This window comes from Pteropus medius, unplaced genomic scaffold (assembly GCF_902729225.1).
Source record: "Pteropus medius unplaced genomic scaffold, Ma_sr-lr_union100, whole genome shotgun sequence".
NCBI lineage: Eukaryota > Metazoa > Chordata > Mammalia > Chiroptera > Pteropodidae > Pteropus > Pteropus medius.
In genome coordinates this window covers 3,031,924-3,046,468 of record NW_024349798.1, presented here as the reverse complement: position 1 = coordinate 3,046,468, position 14,545 = coordinate 3,031,924, and the positions used below count along the sequence as shown (strand labels likewise).

Below are 14,545 nucleotides of genomic sequence, written 5' to 3'. Positions count from 1 at the left end.
ATACCACAAGGGGTTACCCTATCACAGGCATCCCCATTCCCATGTGAAAGGGGCTCCCTCTCACTTAGCCCCCAAGGTCTCAGGGTAGGATGTGCCAACAGCCTTCAGTCCTTATTGCCCATGACTCCAGAACTGGAATCCCCTAGCAGCCTGGATTGGGGAGATTCCTCCATGCCCAGGTATCAATATAAGGGGTGCTCCAGATGACAGAATAGTCCAGGTAAGAGAATGTCCTAGGTGAGAGGTGCTCCAGATGAGTTGATGCTTTACGTGAGGGACTGATGCCCTCCTGGCCCTGGAGAAAGGCCATGATGGCAGAAGCTACAAGAGTAAGGGGCAAGGCTGTGGGCTGGCAGTGCTGGAGACTTGGGGCTTCACAGGCTGCAGTACAGAGGCCTGGGAGGATGACAACCATATCTATACTGTAAAGTAATACCTCTGTACCACAGGGAGAACAGGTGGGAGGCATTGGGAAGAGACCAGTGAGGAGGTAGCTGCCATCAGCTATGGAGGAGAAGGATGCTTGACACAGGGAAGGATGACAAAGGTAGAGAGATGAGCGGTCCACAAGTGTTCAAGAGGCAGGCCTTCCACAGCAGTATATCCTATCCCTTTGAATAACTGCTCTTTGCTCAGATTCTTTCAAGGCAAGGCAAGTGGACTTCTCAGGCCCCTTTGAGGGCAGAACTTGCTCTCTCTGCCTGAGGTCCTGGCCCCTGCTGAGGGGCAAGAGCCTCCTCGAAGTCTGAAGTAAAACCCTGCCTGCCAGTCAGGACAACACGCATGCCAGGGTCCATGCCAACCTAGGCCTCTGCACATGGGGTGGAGGCTGAGCTGGAAGGCCAGCCTGCCAGACTCGCACACTGGACAGCACTCTTTTTCAGTCACCCCAAATGTTTTCACACATCCCATCTTACCTGCCCATGCCGAGCCTCCACTGAATCATGTGAGCATTGTGATTCTTTAGTCCCTGCCACACAGGAGAGCAGCCTTCACCCCACGGCCCACACACAGCAAGAACAACACCCCCCTCAAACCAGCTAGGGTCCAGCCAGTCTGACTCCCCCTCCTGTTGCCTCCATCTCACACCAGCCCCAACTTCTGGTCAAAACGCTAACACTGAACACCAGCTGGTTTCATTTCTACGGAGACACTATCTCAGGGAGCCTTTCTCCCATCCCAGAGGCTCTTGCTCTCCCCACACCTGGTCCCTCTGCTCTCTCTGCTCCCAGGAGACCTCAGGATGAGCACTATTAGCCTCCATCTCCTCCCTGAGCCTGATGGGGCTTCTCCAGTGGCCCAGACAGCCCTCCACACCTACCTGTCATATCCCACCTCTTCTCTCTCTTCCAGCCTGCTCCCTACAAAGCAGCTGCCACCTCCACATCTAATCTATTCCAGAGGGAACTTGCCAGGCTCCTTAAGGCCTCAGGACCTTTGCATACCCATTCCTGGACCACTTCCCCACCCTCTCACCCTTGAGGTCTCAGCTCAAGTGTCATGTCCTCAGGAGCCCTACCAACCACCACCCTCGCAGGTCACCATCACATGGCCCTCTTGAACTTTCATTGCTCTCAAAATAGTCATTCTCTGAAATGATCTGTTGGTCACTTGCTTCTCAGCTCTGAGGGTGAGTAAGTGTGTCCCCCGCCGAGGGGGTTTTCTGGGCCTGGCACCCAGCAGGTGCACAGGAGATGTGAGGGCCTTGAAGGAGGACTGGACACGGGCTCCACAGGAGGGGTGGTAAGGGTGAGGTTCCAATCGTTCTCTCCCCCGCAGGTGGCAGCCAAAGGCTGGGACGCAAGGGGCCGACCGGAACTCCATAGGACCCCGCACCCCAGGGCCAACCCCCGGGGCCAAGGGGCTCGAGTCCTCTTAGCGCCGCAGAACTTGGGGTCCCCACAGCTCCTCGCAGTCAGGACTCGCTCCAGGCCCGTTGTGCAGCCGCGTGCCTTGCCCTCTCTTTCCTCTCTCTCCTGTCCTCCTCTGCCCTCCCCTCCCATCCCCGCGCAGCCGCGCACCCGGGTTTGTTATTGCGAGGGCGCCCGCGGCGAAGATGGGGGCGGGGTGCGTGCTGGAGCTGGCGCGTGCCCGTGGGCGCCGCGTTGGGAGCGCGCTGTGCGCGCGGCAGGGCGGGGCGGGCGGGGCGGGGCTCGGCATCCTCCGCTCCCCCGACCCGAGCTACCCAACTCGGATTGGCTCCCCGCGCCGGGAGCGCGCGAGAGCGCGGCGCTTAGGGCCGGGCGGGGGGCGCGCGCGGCGCCGCCCGCGGCCTCGGAGGAGCGCAGGGAGGAGGGCGGAGGAGGAGCGCCGGGAGGAGGGCGAGGGGAGGGAGGAGGCGCCCGCCCGGCTCCCTGCAAAGCGGCCTTATTTATCTGGGCACAGTCTCAGCCTCCCCGGTGGGAGGCTCAAGGCGGCCCATCCTCTCCCACCGGGGAGCTCTTCTTGGGGCGCGGCCGAGGGGGCCGGCCAGGCTGGGGCGCGGGGTGCGGCCGGGCCCTGCCGGCCAGGCCAGCACCTCGGCCGCCTCCCCGCTTCACCGGCGCCCATGCCAAGCTACCCATAACGGGAGGACGCCCTGCGAACAGCGTGGCATGAGCCAGGAGCCCGTGCCGAGGTAAGGTGTGCGCTCGGGGTCAGGCTGCAGGACCGAGAGGGGCCAGCCTACGCCACCGCGGCAGTCACAATGAGGAGGGGTTGGGGAGGGGGCTTGGGACGGCACCTCTGCCACCCCCAGAGGGTTTATGTAAGCGCAGCCCCTTCCCTGGCCATGGCCGCCGGGCCTCGGGCCCTGCCCGGCCTTCCCACGGCCCCTTACCCCAGTGGCGGGCCTGGTCGAGGCCCACTCCCTATGGCAACTGGACCAAGACTGTGGGTCGGTGCCACCTAACGGTGGCCCTGTGGAAGCAGAATTGCAGGCCCCCAGCCCGCTTGTCTTGGTGAGGTCTTGGACCACCCCTGAGCTCCGGGCTCCCCACCTCAGCACCAGGAGACCCTGGACCTATGAGAGAGGTGTTAGATAAAATTACACTCCAGGAAGAGCCATGTGGATACATGGCTAGAGGGCCTGTCTGCCCCTGGACACCTTCTGGACCAGAGCCTGTGTGGAGCTGCCACAGTGGGAGGTAGAGGGGAAGGAAGGGGACTGGGCACCTGCCTGGTTTTGGAGGAGGGGTTAGGCCTTGGCCAATGCTGAAGGGCCTGAGAAGGGGAAGTGGGCACTCAGAGATTTGCTGGGGAGGGGTCTTATACCCCTGGAGTTTGAGTAGGTAAGGAGAGTCTCGCACCCGTCACCCCAGAAGGAGAGAAGGCCTTGCTATCGGAGCCTCAAGGAGCCCGTTGCCCAGTGGCCACTCCTTCAGTCCCTCCCCGTCTCTGCACAGGAAGCCTCCCCTCTATGGAGAGAGCAGATGGTGGATGCCACCTCACTTGCCCCCTCCATCAGGCCCCTCCCCACACCCATTGCCTCCCAGGGCCTAGTGACCAGAGTCAGCTCAGGCCTTTCTGATGCCAGGCAGGGTACAGGGCCCCTTCTTCCACCCAACTACTTTGAGGGCTGCTGGATAGCAGCCTGGGCACAGAAGGCCTGGGCTGGGCTGGACCTGAGAGGTTTGGGGTCTCACAGGCCAGGGCAGAGGACTGAAAAGAGACCCATTGGCTCAGCAGGAGGTGGCCACAGGGGTGGACCAGAGCTGTCTGGAGAGGAGGGAAAGTCAAGCCCCAGTCATAAACATGGGCAGTGCAGGGCAGGCTGTTCAGGCCCCAGGTAACCCCAGGGCTCAGCTGCCCCAGTGCCTGCCCCCTTCACTACCTGGTTCCCCCCACCTTAACTACCCCTCACTTTGGGCCAGGTGTATGAGCACTTCTAACAGTGGCGGGGTTCATGGGACAGGCACCACCCTCCAGTTCATGCCTACTTCCAGACCACTTGAGCAAGTCCTATCTTCTACTGATGAGAAGGAAACAAGTGGCCCTGGGGTGGGTGGAACCTGGGGCCCTCAAGATAGCTGGGCCCAGGCCCGGGAAGGCCTGCACTGCTGAAATCCAGGGAGACATCTCACCCCGATGTCGGGGAAGGGGCTCCTTGGCTGGCACTGTGCCGCTGCCTGAAGCCCTCTCTCATCTCACATGGGAGGTCACTGCTGTGTCTCAGAGGCTGGCATGAGGGAGGAGTGGAGGTGGCAGTGAAGGAAAGTCTGTGAGGTCAGTGGGTGGCTCGGAACCTTCCCCACAAGTGGACTGGAGGAGATTCAACCAGACCAGCTTCCCAAGGTGGACTCAGGCCACCTTCGCCCACTTAGCAAGAAAGTAAGGGAGGGATCGAGGCAACTGCCCAAAACAGCAGGCACTAGATGCCCCAGGACTGGGTTCTGGAGGGCTCAGGTCCTTCAGAGCAGAGGAGCTGAGACGAGGCCTGGAACCCAGTGTCCACTCCCCAAGGTATCCCGTCCTAAATGGCTGATCTGCCCTCTGCGTTTGGCCAAATGACTGCTGGAGCATGAACTTAGGTCTCTCTCTTGAGGCCATGTGCTCCCTTCCCAGAGCTCCCTTCCCAGTGCATGGGTGGGGCAGTCTGCACCCCAGAAGCATTTCTGAGCTGAGGGAAGGAAGGGAGTGCTACTGCTAGGACATGTGCAAAGTGGCAGGAATGTGAATGTGCCTGAGTCACGGGGCTTGTCATGGAGTGTGTCAGCCCGCGCCATGTCCCCAATCCCAAGCTTCCCTGGTTATCACCTAAACACCTTGGGCTGCCACCACAACTTGATCTATGTGAGTTTTTCTGACTCCCTTGTTCTGCCCAGCTCCATGGACCTCAGCAGGCAGGGAGAATTGGTCGGTGCAGGTTTTACTGGGTGCCGGCCTCCCAGCATCCAGGGCAGGCTGTGTCAGATGGGGACATCAGAGATGGGGGAAGAGACCTCCAAGGTAGGGACCATGAGAGGCAGAGGTTTTCCTGGGAATAAGCAGTCCGAAAGAAGTGTCCCAGTGGTGGCCATGCAGCTTGCAGCCTCTGGAAGGAGAGCAGGGGTGAAAAGTACAATTGTGGCAGAGACCACCAGCCCAGGGTTCGAGGCTGGGAAGGCACAGAGAATAGAAGAAGCAGAACAGGACAGAGAAAGGAGGCCACAGGAGGTGCGCCTAGCCAGAGGCGGGCCAGCTGGGGGCTCTGGGTTACTATCTGAACCAATGTGCCTGGCCTGGGCTTTGGGAATCAGACAGTGGGGGGTCTTGGGGTCAAATCCCAGTTTTGCGCGACTTCTGAAATTTCACTCTCAGCCCTACTTTCTCCACTATGGTCAGGTAGTGTATGAAGAGCTCAGACCAGCAGTGAGAAGTGGGGTGCTGGGAAGGACAGGACCCCCCACTTCCCTCCCTCTGGTAGTGCCTGTCCCCTTCCATTCAGGTCTGGCCAGATTATGGGGTACAGGCAGCCAGCTTCCCTAACCCTGCAGCTCCCAAAGGGAGTCTCAACCAAAAAGGAGACATGAGCTGTCCTCTGCCCAAGGATCTGAATAACGACAAGGACCATGCCAAGCCCCAGAGTCTTGGAGGTGGTCTCAGAGACTCTGGCACCAACCCAACTCCAGTGGCCTCCCTGTAGACACTGGCCTCTGTCACAACCAGGATTATTGAATTGAACTACAGCTTTCCCACTGACAGCCCTTCTTATAATCTGACTTGTCCTATCAAGACTATGGGCCTCAGGCATGACTCTGCTAACTGGACTGCCATTCCCCATTCATTTATTCATTCAGTTCTGGTAACACTGAGAGGCCCCTACACCATAGTGCCAGATGTCCTCAAGGAGCCCCCAGCAAAGGGAAGAGGCTGACAGACGGTGATGATAGCCCAACTGAAGACTGAAACCCTGGAGTTCCTTTCTCAGTGCTGGGAGTTCCACGGGGTGAAGCAGGGGTGGCACTCATACCAAAGGATGGAAGAGAAGGAGCTTGGAGGGTTAAGAAGCAGGGAGGCCTTCTGAGCAAGCAGGGGGGCCAGCATGTGCCCAGGCAGAGATGGGGAGGAGAGGAAAAATGCAGGAAAGGAGTCAGCTGGTGGGGGGAGAGGGAGGACCAGAGATGAGGCCGTAAGGTGGACTTGCTGGGTCCCAGGACCTAGTGATGACCTAAAGAAGAATCAGTTTCTTATGAAGCCCCAGCATGGCCAACTACAGACTGTCAGCCTGGAAGTCACCAAGTTCTGGAGTCCTCCTAGGAGCCCCCATGACCCTACTATGCTCCCTAGGTCTACTCTGGCCCCCATGCTTCACGGTGAGTCTGCTGGGGAAACACAGGCTCTTCCAAGTGGTACCCTGATCCAGCACTGCTCTGGGTGATGTGGACAAGACAAAGTAGTGACTACCATCTCCCTCCTTCCCCTGGTGTGAGCTCAGGAGCCTTGAGTCCCTGCAGCCTATCCCGGGAGGGGACCTCCCCAGAATTCCACTTCACACTGAGGAACAACCCACCAGGTATGAGGCTGACAACAGTGCAAATGTGGCCATCTTTTTTTAAAAGCCTGTTTTCCCATAATTAGCTCCTGATGTTTATCCTTAAAGGCGGCCTCCAGTAGACTGGCAGCTGCCCCTGTCCTCTCCTGGCAGGAAACTCCAAGCAGGTCCTCCAAGCCCTACTGAGTGCAGTGGGGCAGTCATAAATTTCAGGAAGGTGGGGGCTGTGCAACCCATCTTATTTGGTGGGTGGGGCCAGGGCCAGGCAGAGGGGCCCTTGTCCCAGCTTCCCAGGGACATCTTGCCTAACTGACAGAAAGATCCATCTAACCATGAGCTTACCTTTCTCCCAAAGCCCTGACCTCTTAGTCAAGGTGTGACTGTTTCCAATTTTGAGCTACAGAGTGGGGAATTCTCAGACTGGGTCAGTGAAGCTGGAATGTGAGGAAGAGCTCCATGGAGTGCAGCGGGACCATGGACAAGGTTGGGGAACAGTAGGACTACTACTAAGGATGACACTTATCCAGAAGTGGAGGGTAGAGGGTGGGGAAGGCCGATTGACAGGCAGGGACATGTGCCTATGGCTAGGGACAGGGGTGTGGGATGAGGGACAGCCAGGCCTCAGACACTCTGTCCAGGCTGCTGAGGGTCATCCTTGTTCTGCTCCCTCCTGTGGGCTTTCTCCCAGGTGCTGGCTTTTTTTCACAAGCTTGACCCTGAAGCCTGGGTGGTGGGGATGAAACTGTGGGCGTTTGCAAATGTGAGCTACAGTGGGGGAAGGAAAGGAAGCCTCGCAGGTGCCCGGGGCATCCACGTGCATCCCCCCAACTCAGGCGCTCCACGTGAACACCCATGGCTGGGAGCATTTTCAACCTAAATCGGCACTGCTCTTGAGTTATTTCTCCCGTGGTGCCGCCTCCGCCGCCTCTGCGGGATCTTATACGAGCGGGGCGGCTTCTCCCCTCTTCCCTGCATCCTCTCTGCTTCCAGGGCCCTCCCTGCTCATCTGAATTTGCCAAATCCGACCCCCACCCCACACCACACCACTAGCCGCTGTCCGCGGTGGAGGCTTGCCGGGCCTGGCCTCCGAGCACGCGCACAGCGACCCGGCGCGGGGACCGAACAGGGGGGGGGGGGGGGGCGCTGTCCATGGTGCTGCGCTCCGGGCCGGCCGCGTCTGGTCTGTAGGAGGCTGCGGAGGCCGGGTGGGCCGCGCGCCTTGAGCCATGAAATCATGGCGCCCCGCTCCCGGGACACAGAAGGTATTTAAGCTGGGGCTGCCTCTCTGTATCAATCAACCCACAGGAGGGAGTTGCCAGGACAGCCTCTCTCATGGACATAGGAGTGGGTGCCAGTCGTGGGCTTCATCCTGTCCCTCCACGAGGCACTGTTGGCCATGATGGTCCCCTCCTCCTGTATGGCATTAAGGGATCTAGGGCAGCCTTCATATCTGGCCACCCCCACCACTGTGGGTAAACTAACTCTCGGAGCCTCCTAATCTGAAAATAAGGGTAACATTAGTGGCCACCCTCCCACACCCCAGGGCTGCTGTGAGGTTGAAATCCATGATCATCCCAGTGGGCACTTGGCAGATGGTATGGATGTCACTTATCAGCATGTGTGAGCTCATTAGCTACCTGGTCATGAGCTGTAGTGAGGGGGCAGCCAAGGTGTGGGAGCCTCCTCTGGGGAGGGAGGGCCCAAGGTGGACTGCTGGCCTAGGGGCTCATGGCTGCCAGGGCAGGAAGGCCCTTGGGCCAAAAGCTGGGTTGGCAGCCATGAGGGCCACGTGTCTCGAGTCTGCACTCCCCTCCCCAGATGTGGAATGCTGACAAGGTTGTCCTGTTCAGGGCTTGGAAACAATGGAAGGTGTGTGGTGCTGGAAAGAGCAGGGCAAGACTGCCTGCCCTCTCACCTCCCTCCCTCCCTCTCAGTGGCTCCTGTCCTCTTCCACTCAGGTGGGCCATGGGGCTCAGAAGCAACACCCTCATCACTTTCTAGGTGCTCATTGCAAGCCATGCACTATGCTTAGCCCTTTATACATGCTGCCCCTTAGTGAGGGGATATCATCACCTCCTAGACTTTGAAGTGAGGAAAGTGAGGTTTGGAGAAGGGAATGCCTTGTCCAGGCCACTCAGCCAATGTGTGGCCTGTTTTCAGTCCAAGGTGTGTTACCTGGAGCCTGTGTAGGTAAGCACTGAGTGCATAGCTTTCTAGCTGTAGATTTGGTATGGGGTGGGCCAGGAGATCTGGAATGTGGAGCAAAGGGTGGCACAGTGAGGGTCCCACTGTTTCTTCTTTCCAGGACTGTGTCGTGCCCAGTGCCCTTTGCCACCCATTCATAGCCTTGGCGGCCTAAGAAGGGGAGCCAGCGTGGTCTCAGCCCCACCCCGGGGGAACTCAGCCTTCCATAGTCAGCTCTGGTCCAACCCTCAGCTCCACCACTGATTATGACCTCAGGCAAGCAATTCACATTGCCCCAGCCTTGGTTTCTTCATCTGGTCAATGGATACAGTCACTATACCATCATCCTCAATGAATTAGGGGGTGGGTTAAAGAGATAGAATGTGTCCAGGGCTCACTGTGCTAGCATCACAGTAAGCACTAGGAAGACACCTGCACTTTTTTTGAGTAGATTCTGATCTATGGAACCTACTGTAACCACTGAGGTTCTCAGGGACTGCTGTGTGAGTCTCAGAGTACTCGAAACACACAAGAGAGCCATGCTGGGACCCCACAGTGGAAGGGCCAGAGACTGCCCCAAATCTGCTCCTCAGTTTCACAGCCTTGAGCGGTGGAAGCAGGCCTGGCAGGCACTGATGGTAGGCATCAGGGTAGCAGAGGTGAAAGGGAGCAGTCACAGGCTAGTGTCTCTCTCCATTTCTGTTTCTTATGTGTAAAACAGGAACCATAGTATCTAGGTGCTGAACATCTCTGTGAGTGGGTGCAGATTGAGCTCGGTGCATACACTAGGTGCTCAGAGACTAGCCCTGTCCTGTTGCTGCTCAGTCAGGGAGGGAGGCTGGCACTTAGATCCTTTCTGTAGGGTGGTTTCTGGGAGTGCCGTGGGAGAGGACGCCCAGAGATTATAAGGGGCCCAGCTCTGTCCCGCCTTCCAGGAGGGAACATGGAACTCACTCCCAACTCTGGGCCCCTGTCTGCAGAGTAAGCGAGGAAGATGTCCAGTCCTGGAGTCAACGGCGACCCCAAGCCCCCATGCTTGCCTCGAAACGGTCTGGTGAAGCTGCCGGGCCAGCCCAACGGCCTGGGCACAGCCAGTATCACCAAGGGCACGCCAGCTGCCAAGAACCGCCCCTGCCAGCCACTGCCCCCGCCCACCCTCCCACCACCCAGCCTGGCTGCCCCAATGCCCCGGGCTGCCCTGGCTGGGGGCCTGTGTCCCCCAGCAGGGCTCCCCCTTGGGGGACCAGCCTCAGCCCCAGTACCCGGACCCCCAGTGGAGCGGCCACCACTGGCCACAGACGAAAAGATCCTCAATGGTCTCTTCTGGTACTTCTCGGCCTGCGAGAAGTGTGTGCTGGCCCAGGTGTGCAAGGCCTGGCGGCGCGTGCTCTACCAGCCCAAGTTCTGGGTGGGCCTCACACCTGTGCTGCATGCCAAGGAGCTCTACAATGTGCTGCCTGGTGGTGAGAAGGAGTTCGTGAACCTGCAGGGCTTTGCTGCACGTGGCTTTGAGGGTTTCTGCTTGGTTGGCGTTTCCGATCTGGACATCTGTGAGTTCATCGACAACTACGCCCTCTCCAAGAAGGGTGTCAAGGCTATAAGCCTCAAGCGCTCTACCATCACTGACGCTGGCCTGGAGGTGTGTCCCACCACTAGCTCAGAAAGGACAGGGATGGGGGGCAGGGCCAGATAGCAGTAAAGATGCAGGTGTGAGGGTTGGGGGAGGTGGGGAGTGGCCCCCAGAGGAAGCTCGGCACACAAAGGGAAATGTAGCTGAGGGCCGTGCCCATGCTCTTAGGGGGATTGTGGCTCTGGAGTGGGGAGAAGCAGAACTGGCTGCATAATTTGAGCAAGCCAGTCTAAGATGAAAATGATTTAAGAATTTCAAGATAAGGACAGCATAGCAGTTTGTTAAATGTGGGGCCTTTCTGAGCATAGGCCCTGGATGCAAGTGAAGCTGGCCTAGGGTGGGGAGGACACCGGAGGAGGTGGAGGTAGTAGGGGCCAAGGTTAGAGGAGCAGCTGTGCAGTTGGCCCGTTCTCCAGGACCTGGACTCTAATCATCCGATCATTAACACCAACTGCTTCAGGCACCTGCTCTAGCCAGGCCTTGGGCTCCAGGTTCCCCTATGCCTTGCCTCCTTAAGAATGTAGTTGAGGTGTAACAGACACACTGTAAAGTGCACTTATCTAAGAGTATAGCTCAATGCATGTTTACACTCACCTACACTCTGGAGAACACCACTTCTTGCTCCATAGCAGGCTCCTTCTGCCCTATCTCCTACCTTGTTCACCACACCTTGCAAGGAGGGGCACATTCACAGAATCAAGGTAGGCTTTCACAGTGGAGGTAGTAGAGGTGAGGTCAGGCTTCCTGACCCTGAACCTGCTGGCCTACAGGTGATGCTGGAGCAGATGCAGGGCGTGGTGCGCCTCGAGCTGTCAGGCTGCAATGACTTCACTGAGGCGGGGCTGTGGTCCAGCCTGAGCGCACGCATCACCTCACTGAGTGTGAGTGACTGCATCAACGTGGCTGACGACGCCATTGCGGCCATATCACAGCTGCTGCCCAACCTGGCGGAGCTGAGCTTGCAGGCCTACCATGTGACGGACACGGCGCTGGCCTACTTCACGGCACGACAGGGCCACAGCACGCACACTCTGCGCCTGCTGTCCTGCTGGGAGATCACCAACCACGGCGTGGTCAATGTGGTGCACAGCCTGCCCAACCTCACTGTACTTAGCCTTTCCGGCTGCTCTAAGGTCACCGACGATGGTGTGGAGCTTGTGGCCGAGAATCTGCGCAAGCTGCGCAGCCTCGACCTCTCCTGGTGCCCGCGCATCACAGACATGGCTCTGGAGTATGTGGCCTGCGACCTGCACCGCCTTGAGGAGCTTGTGCTGGACAGGTGTGTGCATCCCTCATCCTCAAGCCATGGAGGGTGGGACGTGAGGCTGGCTGGACCTTCTAAGCAGTGAGCCTAGGCTAGTGGAGAGCCCTGTAGGTAGAGTGGGTAGGGAGCGGGTTGAGGGGCAGGGCTATAGAAAAGAAGGAGCTATTATGAGGAGGGCAGAAGATGAGTTCGTCCCAGGGACACTGGAGTTGGGGGGGAAGGAAGGGGTAGGAGCTGAGGGGCAGGGCGAGGTGTTCTGAAGGTGGGCAGCCCCCTTCTGTTGCAACCGCAGGTGTGTACGCATCACGGACACTGGCCTCAGCTATTTGTCCACCATGTCGTCCCTCCGCAGCCTCTACCTGAGATGGTGCTGCCAGGTACTGGCCCTCCACGCTTCTGGAGATTGGGGAGTAGTCTGGGGAGGTGGGGGGCGCTGGGAAAGCCCCCGCCCAGACAGTCCTCTGACCTGGTCCAGGCCCACTCAGATTCTTGTAAGGAAGTCTGGGATCCCTCCACACCCAGCAGCCGACATAAGCGGAGGGCGTGGAGTTCCCAGAGCCCTCACCAGCACTCCCCACCTGCCTCCTGGCTCCGTGGGGGAACTGAGAAACCTCCGTTTTGAACCCCGCTCCCTGCCCCTCCAGCAGCTCCAGGCCTGTGGCCTGACCCCAGGAGCGGGGCTCCTACAGGAGGCGAGGGAAATAGTTAACTCGCCCCGCCCTCCCGCCCAGGTGCAGGACTTCGGGCTGAAGCACCTCCTGGCCATGAGGAGTTTGCGTCTCCTGTCTCTGGCAGGTGAGACCCCCCGGCGCGCCCTGGACAGTGACCACACACCCACACACCTAGTCCGACTCCGCCAACCCTGCGGAGTCCCTTGTGCGGATTCACACCTGGGGCTGACTCGCTATCCCATGTCCAGGTCAGGAGGGAAAGGCCGGGTAGGCTCTAGCCTCCACCCTCCGGGCCCCTCCGCCCCTCATCGAGCCGTGGGGCCGCGCCCAGTCAACCACTTCTCTGCTCCCCCCACCTTCCCCCCCCACCCCCGCAGGCTGCCCGCTGCTGACCACCACCGGACTGTCGGGCCTGGTGCAGCTTCAGGAACTGGAGGAGCTGGAGCTGACCAACTGCCCCGGGGCCACCCCCGAGCTCTTCAAGTACTTCTCGCAGCATCTGCCCCGCTGCCTCGTCATCGAGTAGCGCGGAGCCTCCTCGCCCCCGTCGCAGGAACCCGCCACGCTCTGGGCGGAGACGCGGGGGCACCGCCGAGCCCCATCTCCTTGCCATGCCCTCAGGGGAGCCCCCACACCCAGCGCGGGAGCCGGGACAAACCGAGGGAAAGCTCCGCCCCGCTCCCCTCGGCCCCTCCGCTCCTTTCCTGGCCCCGCCCGGGCAGGAAGGGGCGGCGGGCGGGGCCAGCCCCACGCACGCACGCACGCACACTCGGGGATTTGTGCATGCCCCTCGTGCCCGTCCTGCACGCCCACCCTCTACCACGCCGCAGCCGCCTCCATCATTCGCCCGCCCGCTGGGGGTGGGAGGGCCAGGCCTGATCCTGGGGTGGGGAAGCATTTTAAGCTCGCCAGAGGGCCGTCCTTACAGCCTTCCTCGCCACACCCTACTGCCTCTCAGCTGTCCCCCTATCCCGGGCAGGGCCCAAGGGGATTGAGGGGGGCTGGGTCCCCCAGGACACAGTGGCCCAGAAGAGCCCCATGGGTTGCCCGCATCTTCCACCGCATCGCGCCTGGATTCCTCTGAGGGTTGCGAAGGGAAACAGGCCACCGCCAAAGCCATGGCCCGCTGAGGAGCCCAAGTCCCACTTGCCCTTCCCCCCACCTCATGCCAGCTTGACCCAAGCAACAGCAACCTCCCCTCTTGCCACTGTGTGAAGCAGTCCTGCTTGCCCCACCCCTACCCGCAGGCCTACAAGTCCTTGGGGCCCTGGCCAGGCTGGGGCAGAACTGGGTTGAGAAAGAGGCAGAGTGGATGACAATGACCTTGGTATAATCAAAATTAGCCCAGCCAGCAACAGTCCACCTCAACCCAGAGGTGGTACAGATAACTTGAGAGACCCCAAACTGGAGCAACCCTCAGGGCCTGCAGGCCTTGGGAGCAGTCCTGTGTGGACCATACACTGCAACCCCTGTAGCCAGCTGGGCCCAGGCCCCTCAATGCCAACCACACTTCACCCTAGGCAGGTTACTGTCAGGTGGAAGCCAGAAAAGTGGACCCCAGCCAAGGCTCAGGGTCAGCTCCAGCCAGCGACTGCTATCTTCCAAGTGGCCCACACATCCTCAGCACCCAGAGGAGGAAGGGCTCCTTTCTAGCTGCACCCCGACCCAAGCTTCCCAAACTTCTGCTTGCCCACATGGGCTCTGACTGTGTTCTGTCCAATCCCAAGACATTTGGAAGTCCTAGGGGATGCTGGCACATCTTGGCAATTGCTGAGGAGGGGGCTGGGACCCCTTTCCATTCCAACCTTGAACCCCAGGAGATACAACACCCACACCTAATCTTGGGACACCCCTGCCCCCATCTGGTTGGAAGAGAGTAACCAGTTTCCAGAGAGTGAGAGAGAAAGAGCGAGAGAGAAAGAGCGAGCAAGAGATGCTACTGAAGCAGAGAAACAGTTCAACAGCCCAAAGATCTCTCTGCCCCTGGAGTGCCAGCAGGAGGCTCCTGGGTTGAGGTGGTCAGGAGCCAGTTTCTTCAGCCCTTCTTCCCCACGGTTCCCTAGTGGGGAGGTAGCAGCTGTTCATTTGTCCAAAGTATTAATGCAACTGAAGCTGTGATATTTCCAACGACTGTAGGAGGAAAATTTAAGGGGAGAGAGGAAAACAAAACCAACCAACCCCTAAAATCATTTTCTTATTGTACATAACGACCTCATTCTCCTGTATATGCGGAAGATATAACCTTATATTTGGTAAGTGTTTCTTGTGCTATTTTATCACGTGACCCGTTTATAAAAATATATATTAAAAAAAGTTGTAAAAACACGTCTGAGGTGTTTTTAGAT

The 14,545-nt window shown here is 59.0% G+C and overlaps 1 protein-coding gene across 6 annotated transcripts; it reads left to right on the top strand.

Moving 5' to 3' along the window:
- The first annotated feature begins 2,289 nt into the window (after positions 1–2,289).
- On the top strand, positions 2,290–14,525 carry FBXL16 (F-box and leucine rich repeat protein 16). 6 transcript variants are annotated; one of them, XM_039884785.1, is made up of 7 exons: positions 2,291–2,617; positions 8,757–8,911; positions 9,616–10,274; positions 11,036–11,544; positions 11,822–11,906; positions 12,261–12,324; positions 12,578–14,525. In XM_039884785.1, the coding sequence occupies exons 3-7, from the start codon at positions 9,630–9,632 to the stop codon at positions 12,724–12,726; spliced, it is 1,452 nt and encodes a 483-aa protein (XP_039740719.1). In that variant the 5' UTR covers positions 2,291–2,617; positions 8,757–8,911; positions 9,616–9,629; the 3' UTR covers positions 12,727–14,525. The 6 variants fall into 6 exon arrangements, with proteins under 6 accessions (XP_039740725.1, XP_039740720.1, XP_039740719.1 ...); XM_039884788.1 differs by lacking the exon at positions 2,291–2,617 and adding an exon at positions 8,270–8,409; XM_039884791.1 differs by lacking the exon at positions 8,757–8,911 and having other exon boundaries at positions 2,290–2,617; positions 9,571–10,274.
- Positions 14,526–14,545: the final 20 nt, after the last annotated feature.

Coding starts and splice junctions, on each gene's coding strand:
- FBXL16 (XM_039884791.1), top strand. CDS start 9,630: ATGTCCAGTCCTGGAGTCAACGGCGACCCCAAGCCCCCATGCTTGCCT. Junction 10,275..11,035: donor TCACTGACGCTGGCCTGGAG/GTGTGTCCCACC, acceptor GCTGGCCTACAG/GTGATGCTGGAGCAGATGCA. Junction 11,907..12,260: donor ACCTGAGATGGTGCTGCCAG/GTACTGGCCCTC, acceptor CCTCCCGCCCAG/GTGCAGGACTTCGGGCTGAA.